This window comes from Anser brachyrhynchus (assembly GCF_964034855.1).
Source record: "Anser brachyrhynchus genome assembly, contig: SCAFFOLD_264, whole genome shotgun sequence".
NCBI classification, from domain to species: Eukaryota; Metazoa; Chordata; class Aves; order Anseriformes; family Anatidae; genus Anser; species Anser brachyrhynchus.
The window spans coordinates 84,299-106,890 of record NW_027664073.1 but is presented as its reverse complement, the minus strand read 5'-3'; the positions used below and the strand labels follow the sequence as shown (position 1 = coordinate 106,890).

At 47.0% G+C, this 22,592-nt stretch overlaps 1 protein-coding gene across 1 annotated transcript; it reads right to left on the bottom strand.

Moving 5' to 3' along the window:
- Positions 1-29: 29 nt before the first annotated feature.
- LOC308186361 (serine/threonine-protein kinase PAK 1-like) lies at positions 30-20,766 on the bottom strand (the record flags this gene model as incomplete). Its single annotated transcript, XM_080608519.1, has 11 exons — positions 30-1,244; positions 3,143-3,280; positions 4,758-4,954; positions 6,699-6,798; positions 7,203-7,320; positions 10,751-10,863; positions 12,548-12,646; positions 14,214-14,273; positions 18,769-18,862; positions 19,741-19,844; positions 20,584-20,766. 11 exons carry the CDS (start codon positions 20,764-20,766, stop codon positions 1,158-1,160), a joined length of 1,293 nt encoding a protein of 430 aa, XP_080464645.1. The 3' UTR covers positions 30-1,157.
- Between the last annotated feature and the right edge of the window lie 1,826 nt (positions 20,767-22,592).

The following is a 22,592-nucleotide window of genomic DNA, read 5'->3' as shown; positions in this document are numbered from 1 at the left end:
GAATTCTCCAACCCTCCCTCAGTCCCGAGTTAAGAAATGCGGCAGTCCTTTTATTAAAAATCAGGATACAGTTCAACACGACGCCAGTGTTTACACCCAATCTCTCTAGTAGTTCCAGGGTTGCTGTTGTTTTACGCATCATTAGCAACCAAAGGAGTCAGTAGCATAAAGATATCAGTTCACTCGCTCATTTCAAAACAACAAAAAAATGAATGCCCCTATGCTTCCAAGAAAACACTGTCCGTGATCAGGTTGTTTTCTGTTGGCCTTGGTCTAAGAAGCAAGAGTTTTCAACATCATCTTGCAGGCAGACCTTATCTTCATAAGAGCAATTGTTCTGTTTGCTTTCTCTCACAGGGCAGGTCTCCACGAAGCCTGACAGCACTAATAAAATAACCCTAAAAGAAATCCCAGTTGATTTTTCCTGTGATTTTTCTAGAATATCAGAACTCTTTGAAAGCTGTTTGATTACTTGAGTTGAAACTAAAGTGTGCGGGGAAGGACCTTGATTCACACAATTTGGCAAAAAGATCACGAGTTGTCCAACAGCTGCAAGAAGCACACACAGGCTTTCTCTTTGCTCCCTGGAAGCATCCAGCGGTGCTGCCGGAGGGCTGCATGGTCCTGCCCTCGTTCCCCTTCCAGTTGTTTTAGCTGTTCCGATTGCTGCTGCCTGCTTCCTTCCCTCCTCAAGTCATCCGAAGCAGAGAGCAGCCTCAGTGCTGGAAGAGCAGCTTGGCAGAAGCAGGAAGAGTCCAGCCAGCAGAAGATTTAATTTATTAAGATAAACATGGTCTAAAGGCTCCACATTATCTTTAAAAATAAACACAGTAAGAAATACAAGAACAAACTGGCTTTGCTACGGGTAGGTCAGGTTCAGATGTTCTCAGAAGATCTTCCCAGCCATAAAATATACCCTTCCCCTACCGTGCCCATCAAGGAGGATGGAAAGACAGTTCACTACGCAAGATCAGCAGCGTACCTGTTGCGTGCCCTCCCACATTCAGCAAACGATACATCTGCTACCCTTCAAGGCAGATCAAAGTTTTAAGAACACCCCTGTGAAGGAGGAGCAGGAGGGGACAGGGACAGGTAATTCGGTTTCTGTAGGGAACATCTAAAAGGCTTGACACGACGGCTGTGCTGGCTCCCCCGCTTTAATGGCTGTTCTTTGCTGCTTCTTTAGCAGCAATAATCAGAGGAGTGAGACTAGAAAGAGGCTTTGCAATTTTCAGGAACTGGTGCTAGGAAGAGGAAAAAGGAAAAAAAAAGGTTACATTTCTCAGAACACGTCCCAAAAGCCTGGTGTTTACACAAAATATCAGGACCTAGACCTGTATGAACTCCAACAACCTCCAAGCAGGTGAAACAAAAAAGACACGATGAGCAAGAAAGTTCACCGTGACTTTTGGGCCTCACCTGAACTGATAAAGAGCTTTGCACCCAACACATCCTAATTTCTCCAAAGTTTATACACTCCCAAGACCAAGCAAGTTCTCCCAGGAAATAAATTCATGCAAAATCTGCAGGGAAATTCTTTGTGGAAGGGAGGTGTAAGTAAAAGCAACCTGTGCAGTTCCAAAACATTGCACAGGGCTTCCTGAAGCAATCATCTCTCCATTTTTCTTTCCTGTTACCACATCTGCTGAAAACATTGCCTTGGCCTTCTAAAGCTATTAGAAATTTTCAGAACAGCTGGGACTGAGGAGCACAGCAGGGAATTCACAACAGGACCAGTCAGGCCATCTCCTATACCAGGTGCTCTGTTCTGTTAAACAATATGGATTATCCAGCATGCAACAAGCAGTAGGTGGTGTCACAAAGTGCTTCTTGCAGGACATGTGGAGTTTGTTTCGGGGGCAAGGTTTAAAACACAACATCTGGAACAGAGGAAGGAGTTTTCCCTGTGTTCAGGGTTAAGTGGAAAGCTTGCAATACTCCAGCCTCGCAGAGGAAGTCTAGCTTGAGGACAGAGACTGACACAAGACAGCTAATCAGACGAGTGAAGGCCTGAAGCCCACAAGCTGTTCTGAAAACCCAAAATAATTAAGTCCCCCAGGATTTCTGAGCACCAGAAGGGATCAACCACCCAATCTGAACACACTTCAGAGGTGGAAAAATCCGAGGCCAAAAGGTAAAGGCAGGCAGAAATGCTGCAGTCCCAATGTTCTCCTGCCCCAAGGGACACAGCACTGCTGCTCTCTGATACTCTGGAGCTGGCAAGTCCAGGAGAAAAAGTCAGCTTTCATCTACTGCCATTCTTTCTGCCGCTGATTAATGCTTCTTTAGAGTCTCAGAAAGGCAGCAGCACTCCCAAAGCTGAATCCAGTAAACAAACTAAAGGAAAGAAAGGAACACCAAAAAAGAGACAACTGTCTCACAGGTGAGGTCTGAGGGCCCCATCATCACAGATTTATTTTACAAAGAGCTGAAGCACATTTTCCACCCCCGTGGGAGGTTTGACAAAAGGAAACACATGAACACTCCTCATCTGTGTCGGTAAAAAGCCTGGCAGCTTCGTCCTTCACTTTCACCAGGAGTCCAGACAAAGACACCAGGTTTTCAGTGAAATAACTGAGGATTTCTCACAAGCTTGGTTCCATCACCTCTGCAGGAAGAGCTGTATCTGGCAAAATGTGTTCACGCCAAACTGCTGCAGTTAGTGCAAGACGTGCCCCTTCCAAAAAGCTTTGGGAACTCTCCCCCAGAAGGGAGACAACCAGAGCATTCGATAGCTGGAAGCCCTCCTGTTATCCAAATGGGAACAAGCATGGCCAGACCGCAACACCACAGCCAGATGTTAGGGTGAGCTGCGTGCAGAAGCCACGGGAATTAAGGGGCTCAGCAGTTGGCAGGCTCGGGGCACGGCAATTATTTGAGGTTGGTTACAGAACACGCTGCACAGCTGCTGCCAGTAGCAAGTACAGCACAAAAAGGAAAGTACTCTGTAAACGCTTCGGTATGGATTTGGGGTTTTTTGGTTGGTTCGTTTTGGGTTTTTTTGTTCGTTTCTTCATGGTAAATCATCTCTGCTGTGCTTGTGACTTCAGATGACGCAGTATTTAAGACCCCAAATGACATTTCTCCGCGTGCCTATTCTCACTCTAGAATGCTTAATTCCGTCCTGTTCCCCAGCACTTACCTGGAGCAGCTCTTTTGCAGAACCTCTTTTTTCCACGTCCATTTCAAGACAGCGATTTAAGAAGTCTCGGAATATGGGTGAAAGCTTTTCTGGATTCTGCAGTTCCGGAGTCCCGTTAGTAGCAATGAGATACAGGGCCTAAAGCAAAGCAAGCACCAAAGAAACAGGAGGTTACGAAGGTCAGACTCCAGCTGCGGTTCACAGAGGCACCCATTTTTCCTCTCCCTCCCCACAGTTCAATGGGGAAAAACAAAACCAAAACAAAAACCCTTATCAGGGTGACGAAGAAATGCTTAAGTTTCAGCAAAGAGAAGAGCTGCCAGCCTTATTTTTATGTGGATGGGATCCAATCCTTTCTTGCTTTACCCTCGTAATCTGGGTTTGGATCCTGCAGCCCTCTCAAGGGATTAAGAGGACAAAACCAGCAGTCCAGACTGTGTTTACATAGGGAAGTTGGCTGGCACAGCTCTGTCCATTGCTCGACTCCTGCAATAACTATATCCTCATGGGAAGGTACCCCTGAATAATCAGGAGGCTTTGTTCTCTCGATACTTTGCCCAATTGCACAAGGCCTCAAAAGTCAATACTCTAAAGATGCAGTTGGTCCCTTACAAAAGATGGCCAGTAGGTTCTCAAGCAGCACTTAACACCCTACAGAAACGAGTGGAGTCGTTTTGCTGCTGCTTGCGAATGAAGAATTTTCTAAGAATCAGGAAATTCAGAATTCATCCACTGCAAAATTTTATTCTTAAAAGAAAATCGCTAGATGCCTTTTAAAAGGAAACAGACATCTGGCAGAGGCCTTTTGAGCTCATCGCTCATCACATCTCAAGGTAGAGGTCTGATAGCCTGGGAACTGCAACAAGTTAAGTTAAATGAGAGCAAAGCACCCCGTTGCTTAGCCATCCTCATTTAACTCCACACCAACATTTTCCTTTCGCATTTCTTCACTGCTGCACTTCTCTCCCAAAATCACCTCCAGTCAAAGAGGCGGAAACAAGTTAAACAGAACTGTTCTAGATCCCTTCGTCCTGTTTAGCTTAGGAAAAAAAGCCATAAAACTGGCTTACACCAAGAACAGCTGCATTCTTACAAACTGACAGAATTTCCCCTTTCATTAAAGAATACGAAGGGAAAGACACCAGCAGGGGCAAAGCCTGACTAAAGGCTTGTTAAACCTGGAGCTTTACTGGGAGCATGCCAAGAAGAACAATGCACCAGCAAGAAAAAGCCCTGTTTGTAAAAGAGTAATGTGGTATTCTTCGAATTCAAGGACAGCTCTCTTCCCCACTCACAAGGATTTAAGAAGCCAGGCACTCTGGGGCCAGAAGGTGCCCCTGTCAGCCTCTCCAGAAGGGGGGGAATTATGGATGCACCACATGATTAACTCAGACCCTACCTGAAGGTCTGCAACAGGAAGAGCCTGTGCCCTCTGCCACCCAGAACCAGCCATGGCTTCTAACTTAAATGACCACAATCTTCTCACTACAGCATCCAAGGAGACGTGTAGCTGCATGTGATGAAACCACAGCGGAGGTTCACCTGCCTCCTCCAGAGCCTAGGTTAACCAGCAGGCTCAGCGAAGGCCTGAGGGCAAAAAAAGGCACTCGCTTACTCTCAGGGGGTTTTCATTGAGGTAGGGGGGTTCTCCTTCGATCATCTCGATGGCCATTATCCCCAGTGACCAGATGTCCACTTTGGGCCCGGAGGCTTTTCGTGTCACCACTTCAGGCGCCATCCAGTACGGGGTCCCCACCACGGTGCTGCGCTTGCTCTGTTCGGGAGCGATCTCGGCGCGGAAGCCAAAGTCAGCTGGAAAAGCAAAGCAGGAGGGAAGAAAAAGTTAGAAATCAGCAGGTTTCTCCAAAAACAACACGTACTGATGCCACAGCTGTGGTACAAGCTAGCCTGTTGCACTGCCTGCTACATTGCTGCTGCAAAGGAGGCCTGGTTTTGTGGTTAACAAGGTGTTCAGGAGTAAGCTTCTAAATCTGACTCGCTGAGGCCATCAACATCACAGAGCTGCTCACTTGTCGATGTGAAGGCTGGTGATCAGTAAAGAGCTGTACATGGATGCTGTGAAACGTGGCACTGCAGCATTTTGCAGCTGTAATACACTGTGTAACACATGCTCTCAAGCCTGTTCCTGGGTCTGTGAAAACAGAAAGCAATGCCCAGTCTGTCCCCCCTCCACCCACACCCACCAGTATTATCTGGTCGTATTTTCAGTCCCAGAGATAATATTTCCCCAGAAGATGTACCATCTCTCAAACACAATTTGCTTTCTAGAGCAAATACTGTGTTCAGAATAAATTTAAGTTCCCTATTTGGTACTTATTATTTTCTTTGAGAAGACAGAAAGCTGGAGAGCCTTCCTGTGGAAATTGCTTGGCCCTGTCTTATTTGCATTTGACTTTCCAAAAGATCACAGAATCATAGAATCATAGAAAAATTAAGGTTGGAAAAGCCCTCCAAGATCACCTGGTCCAACCATCCCCCTACGAACAATGTCACCCACGGAACCACGTCCCCAAGCACCACGTCCAACCTTGCCTTGAACACCCCCAGGGACAGGGACTCCACCACCTCCCTGGGCAACGCGTCCCAGTGCCTGACCGCTCTTGCTGAGAAGAAAAGTCTCCTAATTGTTTTAATTGGTGAAGAGTAGCGCTCTTTGTTCAGTTCTTTGTTTTGATTGTTGAAGAGTAGGGGCATGACGTTTCCATTTTTCCACTCACCAGTGACATCGCCCGACTGCCAGGACTTTTCAACTGTGATGGAGAGAGGCTTGGCAACCCCATCAGCCAGTTCCCTCAGGACCCTGGGATTCATGTCATCAGGTCCCATAGACCTGGACCTGTTTACATTCAGCAGGTGGTCTCGAACCTGCTCTGCACTTACAGTCGGTGGGACTTTGCTCCCCCAGCCTCCACCTACGGGTTCAGGGAAATGAAAGACTTGGGAAGCCCATCTACCAGCGCAGACGGAGGCAAAGAAGTTGCTGAGTACCTCAGCCTTCTCCGTGTCTGTCGTTACCAATTACTCAGCTATAGAAACTCACTCCTAATATAAGAAATTAGACACCTCTAATCGCTTACACACTACTACACACTGGGTTTGTAAGATTAAATGCTTTCTAGCTGAACAGATTGCAACTTCCCCTCCACCCACCTCCATCACCCAAGTACCTGCAGTATTTTCAAGACTCGACGGATCACAAACGGAGAAAGGCTTGTCACCCTCCACCTAAAAACCCAGCTTTCTAGACTGGAGGTGCATTAAAATCCTGTTACTTCACACAACACAAACAGATGGCCCAAGGCTAAATGAACACCAAATCTCATTGCACGTCTGTTAGCAGTTCACAGGGATTTATGCTTGCCAATCTCCATTGAAACAGATGCCACAAAAATACCTACAGCAGCATTTCTACACACCCTCCACCACCACAGCACCAAGCATCTCAAGCACCCATCTCCCCACCAGGCCTGTCCCGTAGCAGGGAAGAAGCCTGGGTTGATAACTAAAGTCACCACCAGCGCTCTTCCCCTCATACTTAGTTTGACGGAGCCGTCCATGCCCAGCAGGATGTTGTCACTCTTGATGTCTCTGTGAATAACTTGGTTCGAGTGGAGGAATTCCAGAGCCTGGAGACACTGAAAAAAGAAAGGAAGAGGTTCTTACTGTGCATTAAGTACATTTAGCCAGCTATGGACTCTAACAATGTGCATTTTGAGTAGCACGGGCTTAGCTTTTTAGAGCCTTTTCTATATCCAGTATGTGCAGGGCTACAGAGACATCCCCACTGGGACCAGCAGGAGGACAGGTTAGCCCTGAAGAAAACAGGCGTAACCGCAAGGATTCCAGCCCCATTTTGCAGTCCTCACTCTAGGGTGAAAGCTAACAGGAGCATGCCACCACCTCCCCAGTGAAATCCATCCTCTGAGAAGATGACTGCAGCAGTAGAGAAGCTGTAGACAGCTCCTCCAGCAGAATACATCAGAGAAAGCCCTGTCCCCTTCCTCCTCACAGCTCGCCCAGGCTGTGGGTGCAGCTTTACCTCTCGGCACACAGCTGCGATTTGTCCTTCGTCCATGCAGGTCTCTGTCACAACATCTGTTAGGGAGCCTCCTGCCAAGTACTCCGTGACGACCCAGAGCTCTTCTCCTACAAGGTAGCTGAAGTGCCAAAAACAGCTTTTAGAACAAGCAAATATGAGCATGTCACCGTTTCCTGAGTCAGAACGCACTGGGTTTTAAAGCTATCTTAGAAGTGCAGGGAAACATGAGGCTTGAACAGAATATTGAAATGTACTGGGGCACCAGGTACTCATGGCAACTTCTGTGTGTTGGAGGATCTGACCACAACCTGAAAGAGCAGACAAAGGGTGAGTGCAGAAAGCTGAGGAGAAAACAGGGCTGAGGTGATGGAAGAGCAGGTTCAAAGTTTCCTGCCCACAAAAGCAAGGCTGATTTCTTCTGCCATGGGAAGGGCCCAGGCTAAGAAAGAGACAAGCTCACGATTCCTTCCAACACTGGGAGAGAGAGGAAAGAGATACCAGGAAAGGACGGGGTCCAAGCATGCATCCCTAAACAGCTGGTGCACAGCATGATTTTTCAAGGGCTCTTGCACTGAAAAAGGTGGCTGTGGGCTGTTCTGACACCACTGGCATCCTCCTACCCGAAGCAACGGCCTACCCTTGCCCAGGCACACGGACAGTCCTGGGTGGTTGCCCACGTACAACTTTTCAGGTCTTTTTCAAGAACACCATTTTTTAAGCATCGTGCATTTGAAAAATCTCATCTGTAGGAAACCTGTAGGAAGATAAATAGGAAAAAGCTGAGATGAGGGTGACTTTTCACATCCATTTGGGATATTGTTCTCTGCTGGGAGCACGTGTGCTCATGCCTAGAAGCAGAAGACCTGGGTTGAAGGCACCAGCATTAACTCATGTAAAAAAAAATCATCACCAACCACTTCTGCCTTCTTGGGCCCATCCAGAAAAAAATCAACACAACCTTTCACAACAGATGCATCAGGATGACACATTCCTGAAGGAAGGAACCATCAGCTTGAAAACCATAAACCCCACCTTCACAGCTTATCTGCCCCGTTTGGAAAGGAGCAGACGGATGAGTCGAGAGAGGCGGCAGAGAATCAAATTGCAAGCTTCTGCCTGCTGGCAGGAGAATTCATCAAGAAGTCGACACATACAAGCTGGGAGTTGGGGTTACTGGGAAGCGCAGTTCCGTAACAGTGGCTATCACCTAAAATGAGGATTTGTGGGGTTTGTTAGGTTAACGAGGGTTCCTCTTCCAAAAGAAACCCCGAGGCAGAACTTTGCTCTGCCTCACGCTGGGCATCCTCTAACTTTAGGTGCCTACATTTAGAAACAGGTCTCTGAGGGCCTCTTTCACACGGGAGAAAAACACAGGCAGGACCAGAAGGTAATTCAGCACAAGTGGCTGCTTGTCTGTGCAGGGTCACTGTCTTCAGATACGCATGCTTCTACACTCAGCAATAAAAGTACAGCTGAGTTAGGGCTTAAGCTTCCCAGCACACCTTTGTGCCACACAGGGCAGCAGAGAACTGCCTGAATCCTAAATGCCCCATTTGCACGGTGGTGTTTGGGGGCCTGTGAGCCAGCCAGACCTCTTAACATCTAGTAAGACCTCGTAACTACTAGGAAGTAGGTAAGAGAGGTAAAGGCAGGTAAGAGACACTGGAAACCCTTGCATAAGGCCAGGAGCTGAGGCAGAGGGATGGGAGGGCTGGTTTATACTGGTGAGCATCTTGCAGCTTCCAGTAGGTACTCAGAAGGGGGGGAGTACCTGTCTGCACTGTCAAAAAAGAACCACAAAAAAGGAAACAGGTCCCACAGCGGCCAGCACATCCTTCCTTCTGTGACAGCAGTAGGTGGAAGCCAGCAAGCAGCGCTCAAACACCAGCTTCACTCAGCACTCAGGAAACCAGCAGGCACATTAGGGCAGGCAGGAGGGATGCAGCTGCCCAGCAGCAAGATCCTGCGCTTGCAAAGCCCCACAATAGGCACAAGAACCCCCAGCGTTCACCCTCGTTGCTGTTCTGTCCATTTGCTGCACTCGAACAAAAGCTAATCCCCCTGAAAAAGCTTAGTGAGAGAAAGTCGAGGACAAAAGAAGCGGCTCTTGTTGCTGGAAGTTTAAACAAGACAGCAGGACGTGCAGCTACCCTACAGCTGGGATGTATTGGCTAGACAAGGCATGTGCATGTACACGGGGATGTTCTCTCTAAAGGAAGAACATGCATCTCAAACAGTTTTCCCAAAACAAAGCCTCTGATCAGCCTGGAGAAATACACACTTTCAGCCCACATGCAATCCTTAAATGTTCTTTTCTGCTTTGCTCATTTTGCACAGGTAATTTCTGCCGTTTCTAAGAGTGCCCAGCACCACTTTCCCTGCACAAACGCACCCCTTCCTCAAAATTTCACCAGCAGGCTTTGTCCTTTCGGTAAGGCAGCTCTTTACATCCGTACTTATAACATGGAACACAGCACCATATAAATTCAGCACCACAGTGGATGCTGCAGCATGAGAAGTACTTTTTTTAGCTAGGACATCAGAGGAAGATGTTAAGGCAACAGTTGATAGGCTTTTGATATCCATGCAGAGCAAGCGAGTGTCCAAATTCTCTCTCTCCGATTCCCAGAAGACATTCTGGGTCACATCCCTCCGTTCCATCTTCAGAAGATGAGCTGCCAAGATTAAAGTCTGAAGCTCACCCATCTAGGCACAGTTTTCCCTACAAATACCCAAACCTGTAGTTAATCAAGACTGCTTGTTTCTGACGAGGGCAGCAGGCTGGAAACCCTGCTGCAGCTCCACTGCAACTAGCTTGAGCATAAGGTGAATGATCCAGGCTTGCAGGGATTCAAGGAGTCATCCCACATGGATGTAACGCATCTAAGCATGTGTCCAGGTCCACAAAACCCAGCTCCAAGCAAGGAATAAGCCCGTTCTCTCTATCTCCCAAAGGGTTATTCCACTCTGTGCCACCTCTCCTTTCCTCCCTTACACACACCCACAAGAAAGCAGCCTCGCTTAGTTATGTGTCACGCATCCTTCAGCCTTACCACTGCTATGCTACAACACAGAAAACCTCAGTGGACAGCCACAGGGACACGATTACCATCTGAACATTGAAGGGTTACTCCTCTGCAAGCAGAACGTTAGTATTGCTCAGGGAGGAGGAAAGAAGAGGAAGAGGAAAACAAATAACACAGTTCAAGGGATTCCCATTTCTCCTGTAGCATCAGGAAGGAAATGGCTTGTCGGGTGAAATTTGGTAGAGCGCCTTGGAAAATGGGGTCCTGACAGCATGCTGCTAATGCCATTGCTGTCAGCATCTCTAAAGAGAGCCTAAATACTCCATTAATACCAATTCAGACACTTGTTTCTCCTAGGATATAGATGGAGACCACTAAGCGACCCACACCCCAACCTTGCCACATCCATTAAGCAATGCAAGATCGTCCTAGATCTACATTGAGCTGAGATGGATCACTTAAGACAGTGGCAAGGAAGTGTTTTCCAGAGCCCCTCGGTGAACCCTTCAAATCACGACGTACCTGTCCAAGTAGTTGACGATGTTGGGGTTTTTGTTTTCCCTCATTACCAGGATTTCATTGATAATCACTTCTTTCTTGGGCTGCTGCTGCAAATTCATCTGTTTGGTTGCAACCTGCAGGGAAGGAAATGCAAGAAGTAGAGCATTACTACAAGAGTCCCCTAGAAACCTGCCAGCACCAACGTCAATCATTTTACTCCCCCATTGAAATAAAGGGGAAAGCCACTTATTCATCATCGGTTACTCAGCAATTTAGCAATTCCTGCAGCCAGTCCATTTCTACTCTGGCTGATGCCAAAAAGGACAAGGGGAATTACTGTTTTCATACTGGATCTTTACATCACTGCTGGACAGCCAACTCTACATTTTTTTTGCAAGAAAGAAGTGATACCTTTACTCTAGTATGGACTGGTACATCAAAGACTTCTTATTCCTTAAATGATTCTTATTAACTTTATTTTGAATCAGAAAGGAGAAAAAGGGATTTTATTCAAAGGATGAAGTGTGGATACAGACAGAAACAAGCCCCAACACAGCTGCAGCCTCCCTCATAGATGGGCTCCTGCTGTGGACACCAGCAGTTCATTATCTCCCACACCCAGGCTGGATCCACAAAACTCATCTTGAGTCAGGGGAGAGAGATGTGCCAGGCTGGTTCCCTGCTCTGAGGAGTGCTCCTCACTTCAGTATAAAGCTCTCCTTTCCTCTCAAACAGCCAAAAGGGACGAGTCTGTCCTTGTCCAGGATGGCTTGGCAAACAATCACATTTACTACTACATCATAACCTGTGAACACCTTCCAGAGAGCACCAGTTTTAATCCAATCTACTCCAATCCAATCTTATCCATGTAACAGTCATCTCCACTGCAACTAAATCATCAATCTAATGTCAACAAACTCGAATTTCCTCAGCCTTTCCTATCGCTTGGCCAACTCTCTTAAGATGTAAGGGTTGAAGAAAAGCAGAAGTCATTGAGAGATGTCATTGTGTGTGAGACTGTCTGCCCTGGACACCTGATCCCAACTGCTTTTGACCAGAAGCAGGATGCAGTTGCATAAACAAAGGTGCCACCTGAGACGTCCAGGATATTTGAGATAGTTATGCAGGGCTAGTGGAGAGGACACAGGATTTGTTAAAGACTGGTGTCCTTTGGGAACAGCAGCAGGAGGCCAGCTGAAGCATCACAAAGGGCATGAACACCCCAAATAAACCACACCTGTGGGAAACCCAAAAGATTTTGTGTCTCCTTCTCCCCATCCTCCTCCCCTAGAGTCTGCAAAAGGGAGGAGAAGCTGACACTTTCTCTTAACCTTTGCCAGTGCATTAGCCCTGATTCCCATCCTCAGGGGATGAAGCTCTTCTGGGTTGTAGGAGACTGAAATTGGACTAATGCTAAAAGCTGCTGAGCTGGCATGAGCTGAGTAGGGATTGAATTCTCACTCCAGTAACCCCACCAGCCAAAGGGATCTGATTTACTTGCCCTCAGCACCTGCTAATCAACAGTGCACTTACAACAAGTTTGCCAAAAAAAAAAAGGGAAAAAAAAGATACAACTTCCCCAAAGGAGACATGTTACATCAAACAGATAGCTTGATACCAAACCTCAGGTCTTGGCTTCCTTCCTCCCTACGGGAAATGTTAAGTCTTAATAAAAGTTTATACAAAACTGCACAGACTGCCAGGAAAACCCATGTGAAAACCATTTCACGTATGGAATATTTTCCACTGATTGCCACACAATACTTCAAGAAACCAGTTGTTTTTTTCAAAGAACCTCCTTTCAAACAAGCCTCTTACCTGGAACGAGAGGCGGACTGTTTTCCACTGATCTCCCCAGAGTACAGGTAATATGAAGAGGGCTGTGATAGAGAAGCCCAGGACAAGAAAAGTCCCAATCTGGGGAGATACAAAGGACATTAATAAGCTTTGGCATTTCTGCATAGGGTGTGCAATCTAGTTGCCTAACAGGCTTCTTTAATCAGCTTGGACTCAATACATTCGGGATGCACAAGCTTGGCTGTGCCACTTCATAGACAAAGAGATCTAATGGGACTAAAACCAGACCCACAGTGCTATAAATTGGATTTTCTGCATGGCAAAACTGATTTTACAAGTTAAGTACCTAACCTGAGTCAGCCCTCAAGGCTCCCTCTCTAGTCACGGGAGAAAGAGAGGAATTTACAGAGGTGATCCATTTCCACTTGCTTTATGATAAGGGATGCCTCTCTCTGTCTGTTGATGCAGATGGAGCCTAGATGAACAACTATCGTTAAATTCTGTAGTTGGCTGAACTCAGAAACACCAAGTTAAACCCAAAAGAGACATCAGCACAGCTTCCTTATGCTGAGTTGCTTTGGAAGAGGCTTCAGCAACTGCAAACATTTCTGTAGTTCAGAAATAAGAATTTAATCTTTAACTAAAAAAAAGTGAAGGGGTAGCTCATTCTGTGCTGTGGCTTCTTGCCCAGGTTGGTACCAAGCAGTTATGATGGCAGGCTCTTCTTGGAACCTTATTTGCCTGCTGAGAACTAAACACGAGTAGAAATTGGACCAAGGCCCTAACCAGTCTTCAGGGAGATCCTACAGATCAGCATCCTAATAATCAGTCCCTAATCTCTTCCACATAGGGATGCAGCGTTGGTGTTTTCCACAAATTGCTCTACAGCTTTCTGAATCTTCTGGAAGCCCATTTTTGATAGTAAAATTGATCGTTTCCACTGTGTAAATGAAGAAACAGAGGATCGAGTATTTTGACATTCAACTATTCCACTCCACTGCAAGATTTGCAATCTTATTACGCTTTCCCCTAAGCTTCATGGCTCTTTTTTTAAAAGCCTCACCTGGCTTTCAAGAAGTTCTTAAGAAAGGTGGTTTCTAAAGCATCATTTTGCAGCAACAGCTCTCTGAGGAGTTGTTTCTATGCCTTCCAAACTCCACGTGGCTTTTCCAAAACCACCCCAAGACGAAAAGACACGGGGCACCAGAATGCCTTGGAAAAGCCAGGTTTCTGTTCTGCAGAGGAAGCGGCCACTGTTTTTAAAGCTGTTGGGTCCTGCTACAGGGACTTACGCTGTGCTCCTCATGGAAACTTTGCCTTTGTCTACATGCAACCACATGTAGACATGTTAAATGCAGACATCCTCACCTCAGTGAGTCACCACGGGCTCCTTTTAGAGCCAGTGGGGAAAAAAGGTACTTTAGGTGTGATTCATCTCATCTCAATTTAAGTGTCTATGACCAGCTGGATGATTTGCATCCTCAGAGGGTTCATTTCCCTCATCTGACTGCACAGGGAGCTTGGGGTGATTAGCTCACTTGGAGATATCATTAGTATGGATATTTAAAGCCTCCTAAGATTAACCTCCTCCCTCTCTCCTATGATCTAAGCTGTTTTGCACGCAGGGAAACACCACAGGCTGATGGTTTAAAGCATGGTTAGGGTTACCAGAAAACCCTCTCTCCACCTTGTGACTCCAGTGCAGGTACAGCTGCTGACCTTCTGCAAGCAAACACATCGCTAGGACCTGGGAAAGCAAGAAGAGATTATTTGCATCCTGGTACAAAATGACAAAATGAGGCATTTCTAGAATTATTTTTGTATAGGGAAGTCACTTTACTCTAGGCCTTTCTGCACAATGGCAAGGCAGGACAGGTGGATGGAGAGAAGCGGTTATTGCTACAGTAAATACATTCCTGAAATGGCCAAGCACTCACCAAAACTGCCTTGTAGGGTCAAAACCTCCTCATGGGTGACAGATAGTTGAGCATTTTGGGGTACACACTTTGTGACTGCACTCTGATAGATAGAATATGGCCTGGGCCAGCAGCCATGACATGAAAAATAGAGCAGCAACCTTACTTTTTTTCTATGTATTTGTTGTCACTAAAGGCACATCATCCATGGGGGACAGCTCAGGGAATAAAAGTCTCAAAAAAAACCAAAAACACAAAACAAACAAACAAACAAACAGAGCAGAGAGCAAAGGAAGGCACACAGTGACAGTAATTGCAAGAAATGCAAGAAATGCACGTCTCAGAACATGGAAAACTGCCTTGGAGATTCAAAACCTCTGGTTTGTATTAGGTTAATTTTTAATCCCCAGCTGTGGCCCTATGGCTGGTGTGTTCCTTTCCCTGCTGGCAGGTTGGAGCCCTTGGGGATCAGGGTCCCTTAAGGACAGCAAAAACCCCAGCCAGGGCAGGGGACAACCTGAGATGCCCTGAACACCAAGTAAAGGATGAGGAAAACCAGTCCGTGGCTCTTCTGGAGACTAGCTTCAGGTTGTCACAGACAACTGATGAACCTGGTGACAAGTTTCACCAGCCCAGGTGCCTTGTGATGAGTTTCACCAGCCCAGATGCCTTGCTGCTGTGCAAACCTGTGAGGGTTTAGAGAAAAAACATCTGTTAGCAGTCATCAGTGCTCCACTGAGATGATAATTTATAATCCAGGTCCTTGCAGACTGTAACACAGTGGGACTGTGTGAAAGCAGGACAAAGAGATTTAGGGCAATAATGTGCTGGGAAGGGGAGCTGTTCTCCTGAAACCCAACTATAAAGGAATGTAAGGTGTTTCTGACCCAGCTACAAATACCCTCTCCTTCCAGGATGATGCTGATTTGAGGCAAGATAAGCTCAGCAGAGAATACAGATCAGCCTTTAAGGGCTACTTGACATGTCAGCCTCCTTTAATTGAATCCTACACCTAGGACATGATGAGTAACCGCGGGAGCAGTTCACAGAGAACTGAATTACTGCTGAAGATCTTAAACCAGGCACATTTAAATAAGCCATTTTAGAAAAATGAAGGGAAAAGACACTTTCAAAATCTCCCCTTTTCGGCAAGCAATGTTACGAAGACTTGGTCCTTGCCTAAGGTGCATCCAAACACCTACTTCAGAGGCCGTGCTCAACTAGACTCTCCCCTGCTACTCCTGTGTAACTTTCTTACAAAAGATGCAGCATATTTGGGGATGCCATTGGAGGAAAAGCTCGTTTTTATGGATAGAGGTAACAGCTCATTACCAGCTTACAAGAAGTATAATCACCAATTTTCATCCCCGGATGGTGAAGGAGGAACTCTCGCAGTTGCTCCACTGGTCAGTGGAGGAGAACACGTCTTGATGGACCGGTGAGATGATGTGATGTGGACAAGATCTGTCCTCTGTGTGCTCTGGCTCCTCAAAAGCTGCCTCAGGACCTGTCTGATCTGCTCTTCCATGGAGAGCAGCTGCGTTTAGCAGTGTCTCACACAGTTCCACCTACAGCAAGACTTCTTCAGGCCAAAGGACAACCACCACCAGCAGGTCTGGCTCCTCCAAACTGCTCCTACACATACCCTGGGATTCACTGCAATGGGGGCTTGACAGCACAAGCCAGGTTTCTACATTCACTTTCTGGCAAAAAAAAATGCAGGCTTTCAGAGCTTCCATGATACCCCAGTCCCTCAGGGATGAAGGCTTGAGGTCACTCTTTGGACTTCACTACCAACGTACAATTTTGAGTCGTCTTCTTAGTGTATGAATGCAGAGGCCCCAGCACATCTGAACCCCTTTACATTATACAGTCACGAGTTACCTCCCCAAAACCCCTTGGAATGAATGTGTTTAACTGCAGAGAGGCAAATATCATCTTCTGTGTTTGAAAGACTGAACAAGAAAGTATTTTTCTTCTCCCCTGAGCCTGAACTGTCCTACAACAAGACCCCGCAGCTTAACCTTTTAGCTCTAATGGGGATGAGAAGATTGCCTTGGGAGTGATAACAATTAAATTCATTGAAACTGATTGTCTGAAGAAAATAACCCTGATGCGTGCAGGCGGAGAGAGCCTTTGCACAGACAGCAAGTGCTTTGTCGTGCAGCACTTTGTTCAGCCACTGGTGGCTGCTGGGCAGAAGAGTGTTTGCTTCAGTAGTTCACAATAAGGACGTGGAAGGAGGCCTCCAGGCCTCAGTTGGGTGGAGGAAGAGACTACGATGCTCACAAACAAAACCACGCCAAGCACTGCTTGCTGTAAAAACTCTGCTCCAGCAAGGGCATCAGCGTGCTCAGCTTTCTGACATGTTGGGCTGCTGATGTAAAACATCACAAGGAAGCATTGCCTGGGTGAAGATCTCTGGTCCTTCCTGCAACACGTGGAATCCTCCCTCCTCCACATCCCCATCCCATGTCCCTGCAGGTCAGGATGTCTGTCCCAGGTGATTGAAATTCGCTGATTCAGCCAAAAACTGTTGAGAAATAACAGGCAGGCAGCACAGCCAGCCTCTTAGGAAACAAGGCAAACGCAAGTTTTCACACGGAGCCAACATGGTCACAGCCCACCATGGTTCAAAAAGGGTCTCTACGTGCTCCTAAGACCTGGTGAAGAACAGACCATGGTTTAACCTAAGTCTAGCTATGATGCGTGATACCAACAGTCTTGTAGGGAAGTCACACATCACAGGAACCACCAGTGGCTCAATGCAGAAGGTATTTCTGCTGTGTTACGCCCCCTGAACATCACTTGGGTAGGAGGGAGAAGTGCTCAGGGAAGTGCCAGCTGGCTGTGGTTGCTCAAGAGTGCTGAACCTCTGGAGATGAATGTTTTTGGTAGGATAGCAGTAGCCTGATGCACCCCAAGGTGGGAGGTCCCTGACTTGCTGTAGCCATGCCCTGCTTCTTTTGCCCCTGTGGAAAGCCACTGCACATTTTGAGATAGCAGGAGCACGAACAGCCTTGTGCCTCCCAGAACTTAACATCAGTGCATGCAGGAGTCTTGCCAAATTAGACATGATGGACATAGCGATGCAAGCAAGCAGGGCAAGTGCCCTTAGAAATACCCAGTGACTTTAGGTGGGTTACTTAACAGCTTCATGAAGATGAGGAGCAAACGGATCCTGACCGCACATGCATCTTTGGCAAAGCTCAGAGTTGCCCAAAGTAACATTGCAACCTCCAAACTACCCACACTGATCCATTAACACCAGGAAAGCTAGGTAGACCTAGCTAAATAACAGAGATTAAGCTCTACAGCCACCAGCACACCTCAAAATCCTTGTAATTAAATATTGTTATTTGTCCTACTTAGAGAGAAGTTATTCCACAGCTTTTATAATGCTATTGATTGCTTGTAGCATGGCCAAGCAGCTGTCCTATTTCTCACTTTGTTATTTTATTGCTAGCACTGAAATAAAATCACTATTTATTTGTACTTCAGCAGGGACAAAGGACCTCGGAAACCTGTTGTGTTGGGCACTGCGTGAGCAAGGCTAAGAGAGGTTCCCTGCCACGGGCAATTTACAGGCTGGTTATATGATGAGACGTCAATGAACGGGTAGGAGCAGCAGGAACTGATGATAAAAGCCAGTTGCCTTGGTCACAGAGGTGAGTCAAAGCCACAAGCTCAACCTCAGCACCTGGCATCTCAAAATGAAAGCTGGAGCAGGAATGAGACGGAAAGTGGGGAAAATTTAATGCGATTTGGAAAAGTGAAGACGTCAGGAACATAAACCTCTTTGGGCATAAATTTAAGGAGTGTTTTGTGACCACATCTGCAGTCTCCAACTGGAGACAAACCCTCCAGCAAGGCAGAGAGAATCAAGGCAGCTTTAGTGATAATGTTTCCCTTCTTCTCATGAGCTTTACAGTTCAGGGTTAGAGGAATAACTCTACTTTGACAACACATCACCACTACAAGACTCAGATCTCCATACTTCCCTGCTGTCAAATAACAAAACTCAGCTTCCACATAACCAATACTGGCACAGCTTTGCTTGTGTTGATGGAGAAATGGGTCAAGTTCACCAAAGGGAAATCACTGAGGGAAATCACAGAACCTACATCTAGCTCAGAGACACCTGTGTTGAAAATGCTCATCCGCAGGTGGGAGAAAGTACCACAAATGCTCATTGTGTTCCCGGTCCTCCCCAGGTAGCTACTGTCAAGTGTCAGGGCAAGGCTGAACTTTGGTCTGACACATTAAACCATCCCTGTATTTATTTTCTAGACCCGTAACTCACTCCTTAACAGGAGCCTTACTTACCAACAGCAGCGCGATGTACATGAACAGGATTGCAGCCACTACCAGGAGAACAAGAGACCAGAGGAACCAGAAGCCCAGGTTCCCATAGTTATACCTAAAAAGCAATAAAACCTTATAATAGCACTTGTGGCACGTTAGCACAGGGGCTGCAGGGAAAATATATTTGAAGGAGAAAATGCCAGAAAGCTGGAGGAGCTACAGAGGAGTATCCCAAGGAGAGAGAGGGAAGCTTTCCTTTTTATCCAAAGGCTCAATAACATGAATAACACCTGAATAACATTATTACACATTATTATATATTATTATATATTACATATATCTTTTATATATAATATATATTATATAATATAATTATTATTATATATTTGTATCATATATATTATATTGTATTATATATATTATATATATAATATGTAATATTATATGTATATATTATATTATTATAACAATGAATAACATTATTACAACTCCCCTTCTCATGGTATTTGAGCTATCTGTATGGCATCTAATTTTAGGGGCCAGATTTACATAACTGTTACCTACACAGTGCAGAAGGAAAGGATTTGCATAAAACCACACTGGTTATTTCTCTGTCTCCAGACTGGGAGCATGCAATTCTCTTTGCTCCGAGATAGCTGCTGCAATACCTCTGATGCCAGCCACTACGCTTCTTCAGAGGGAACAGGAAAAAAGAAAAGAAGACTAAGGGAAGGAAAGAGCCATTTAGTCCCTTTCATTCACTATTTTTGCAACAGCGGTTGTTATCTTTCTCACAAATCCACACTTAAACCTGTACACCGTAGCCAAGCAAAGGGCAGAGCCTCAGCACCTCTGGAGACCCTGGGAGTTCATTTTGGGTGCCAGAACCAAGATGTGAAGGGACCAAAGCTTTGGCTCGTGACTGAAGTGCCCGGCCTACCTGGGGTGTCTCATTAAAACCCGAGTGGGAAAGGAGGAAAACGTGGCACTTACCAGTCAAAGTTGTTGTAGTCATTTTTCGCTTCACCCCACATGTACAGGAAGACAAGAGAAAAGCAGAAAGCTCCAACGAGCAATGGGAAAAACATGCATTCCCGCTAGAGAGGGAGAAGAAGGACAATCGGTCAGAGCCTCGTTCACTCCGAAACAAGCAGAGCAAACAGCAGTCACTGCTTGCTTCTAGGCTGTCCGTGAAACACGTGGCTTGATGCTGGACCTTCTGAAGCCGACCTTCTCCTACGAGGAGAGGCTGCGAGAGCTGGGGCTGCTGGGCCTGGAGCAGAGGAGGCTCCGGGGGCTGCCAGCCATGGCCACCAGCACTGCCGGGAGGTGCCGAGAGGCCGGAGCCAGGCTCTGCTCAGGGGTGCCCGGGGCCAGGCCCAGAGGCCCCGGGCCCAGCCTGGAGCCCAGGAGGTGCCCTCTGCCCCTCAGGAAGCACTGCTGGGCTGGGCGGGTGCCGGAGCCCTGGCACAGGCTGCCCAGAGAGGGGCTGGGGGCTCCTCCTTGGGGATCTCCAGCAGCCGCCTGGACGTGGGGCTGGGCCCCCTGCTCGGGGTGGCCCTGCTGGAGCAGGGCTGGCACCACAGGGACCCGCAGCTGCCCGACACCACCAGCCACACGGGGACACTCTCTCCATGGTGGCACAGACAAACTGAGCCTGCCAGAGAAGCACAGCAAGCCCTCCGGCCCCTGGAGCTGCCATCTAGGACACCAAGAGACCGCGCTGGGCTCTAAGGGAGGTCAGGCCTTTGACCCACAGCATCAACTGCTTCTCAGCTTGGACTGACTTTTCCCAGTGCAGAAATGAATGTCTTTGCTGATTCTGAGCTAATTTACCGTCTTGCAGCAGCATTTCCCAGGCTCGGTCCTTCTGCGTTGGTACCGCTTCCACCGGCAGCTGTAGAAACCCGCCAGGCAGGAGATGAAGGGCTGGTGCTCGTACCTCTGCAGCAACTGCCGACGTACCACCTTCAGCTTCCCAAACTTGATCCTCTTGAGGCTGGTGGAACTGGCCTCCATCTGAAGAGCTTTATCTCATCTTCCTCCTGAAATGAGGTCACAAGATTGATGTGAGTCTCCTTGCCTTCGGGGTAAGCTTTTTGTGTCAGAAGGAGAGGAATTGTTCCCAAGAGGATGCAGAGACCAGCAGGAAAGGTGGCTGAGGACACCCCACCTAACTTTATACCCCTGAGAGAGATGTCTGGAGGAAAAGTACGGTCATTGTGAGTCCCCTGAGTGGTCAGTGGTTATAACTTTGGTGCTCTGCATCACCTCTGAGGGAACCTCTGCCTCCCTTTGACTCTACAGGGAGCTCTGGGAAAGGAAATCATTAACTTTTGCCCTCCATGCAGATTCCCAAATAATGTCAGAGGAACCTGAGATGAACTTAGCCATGGGAATTAGCTCAATATCGCTGTGACCTCTCTGCAACCCCTTACCAGTTTAAGTAGTTCAGGTAGGAAAGGGACCAAAACTCTCCCAGGACACAGCCCTCTTATCCCAGAAAAACTGCAGCACTGCAGAGACCGATCCCTGATGGAAAAACTATTTCCTGACTCAATGAGCTCTACTGGCAGCGTGTTGGAAGGCCAGAAAGAACAGCTGTAAAGATGCACACATGGGAGATCTGTTCATAATCGGGACTTTAAACAAAGACTCCGGTGGTAAGTTGCAGCCGATGTTAGCAGTGAAGCAAACAGCACAGGGGTTGTGCCAGCAAAGAGCAATTTGCCCAGCAGGGCACTATCGAGACCACAAGGAAACATAAAGGAAAAATAGTCCTGTGTTGGCAGACAAACAAGCACCACTATCCATCGCTTCTTTGGAGAACAGAGATATCCTGAGATGCTCGCCGAGTGCCATAGTGCCCCTGAGTCCATACCAGACATGTTCAGATGCAGGCATATCTGCTGCAAAGTCCCAGCTCAGGAGTCCAATCCCCTTAATTTATCTGATGCTATAACAGTAAGAGCGAAAATGAACAGATTGCTGCACTACACACGTGGGTAAAATGTACATGTAAATAGTTTGCAAACAACTCCAAGTCCTGTGTTTCTTTGCAGAAATGAATGGATAACAGCTTGCAAATTGACACTACATAAAAACAACCCCAAAAATCCAGCCCTATGATCAGTTTGCAGAAGGCACAAATAAAACAAGATGTAAGTTAAAACTGAAATGATGCTCTCCTGATGTATTTCCTGCTATATGTTCCCAGCCTAACAGCAGCTGGGTTGCAAAGGAGAGGGGATGGAAATGAAGCACAAGAGTTGTCAGATCAGGCTGCTCCTAACCAAGAAGTGCCCGCGTGTGCCATGCCCTGAATGCCTTCCTGAGACAGAGGTGTTTGCCCATCCACGACACTCAGTTCACCAGCAATAGCTCCGGAGGCAGCAGGAGGTCACCCCCTGGTAAAAAATTGATGCTGCTCTCACATGGCGACATGGTGAGCCTGCTCTTGAGTAACACAGCACAGGGGGTTTGTGGGCTCTGTGCCACCGGTGAGTGGTGTAGATGACATTTGATCCTGCTGTCCAAGTCACCTGGACTAAAATATGCCTGGCATAAGCCCAGCGATTGCCAAATTGCCCCAGCTGTGTCTTCGGAATACGTTTGAACCTTCAGAGCTCTTACCAGAAGGTTTACATGTGCCATGCGGGTGCAGTATTTGTTACCTTCTAGTAGGATCCCTAGACCATGATTTTCTCCATCAGTGAAGCACAGCATCATTTTTTTCCCCAGCCCTTGATTTAATGCTTCATCCTTTCCCTCCAGCAATAGCAATAAAGACACTGGTTCAAAACCAGCAGCTTTGCTGTCAGAGGGCCATGAAATTTGCTATTGCA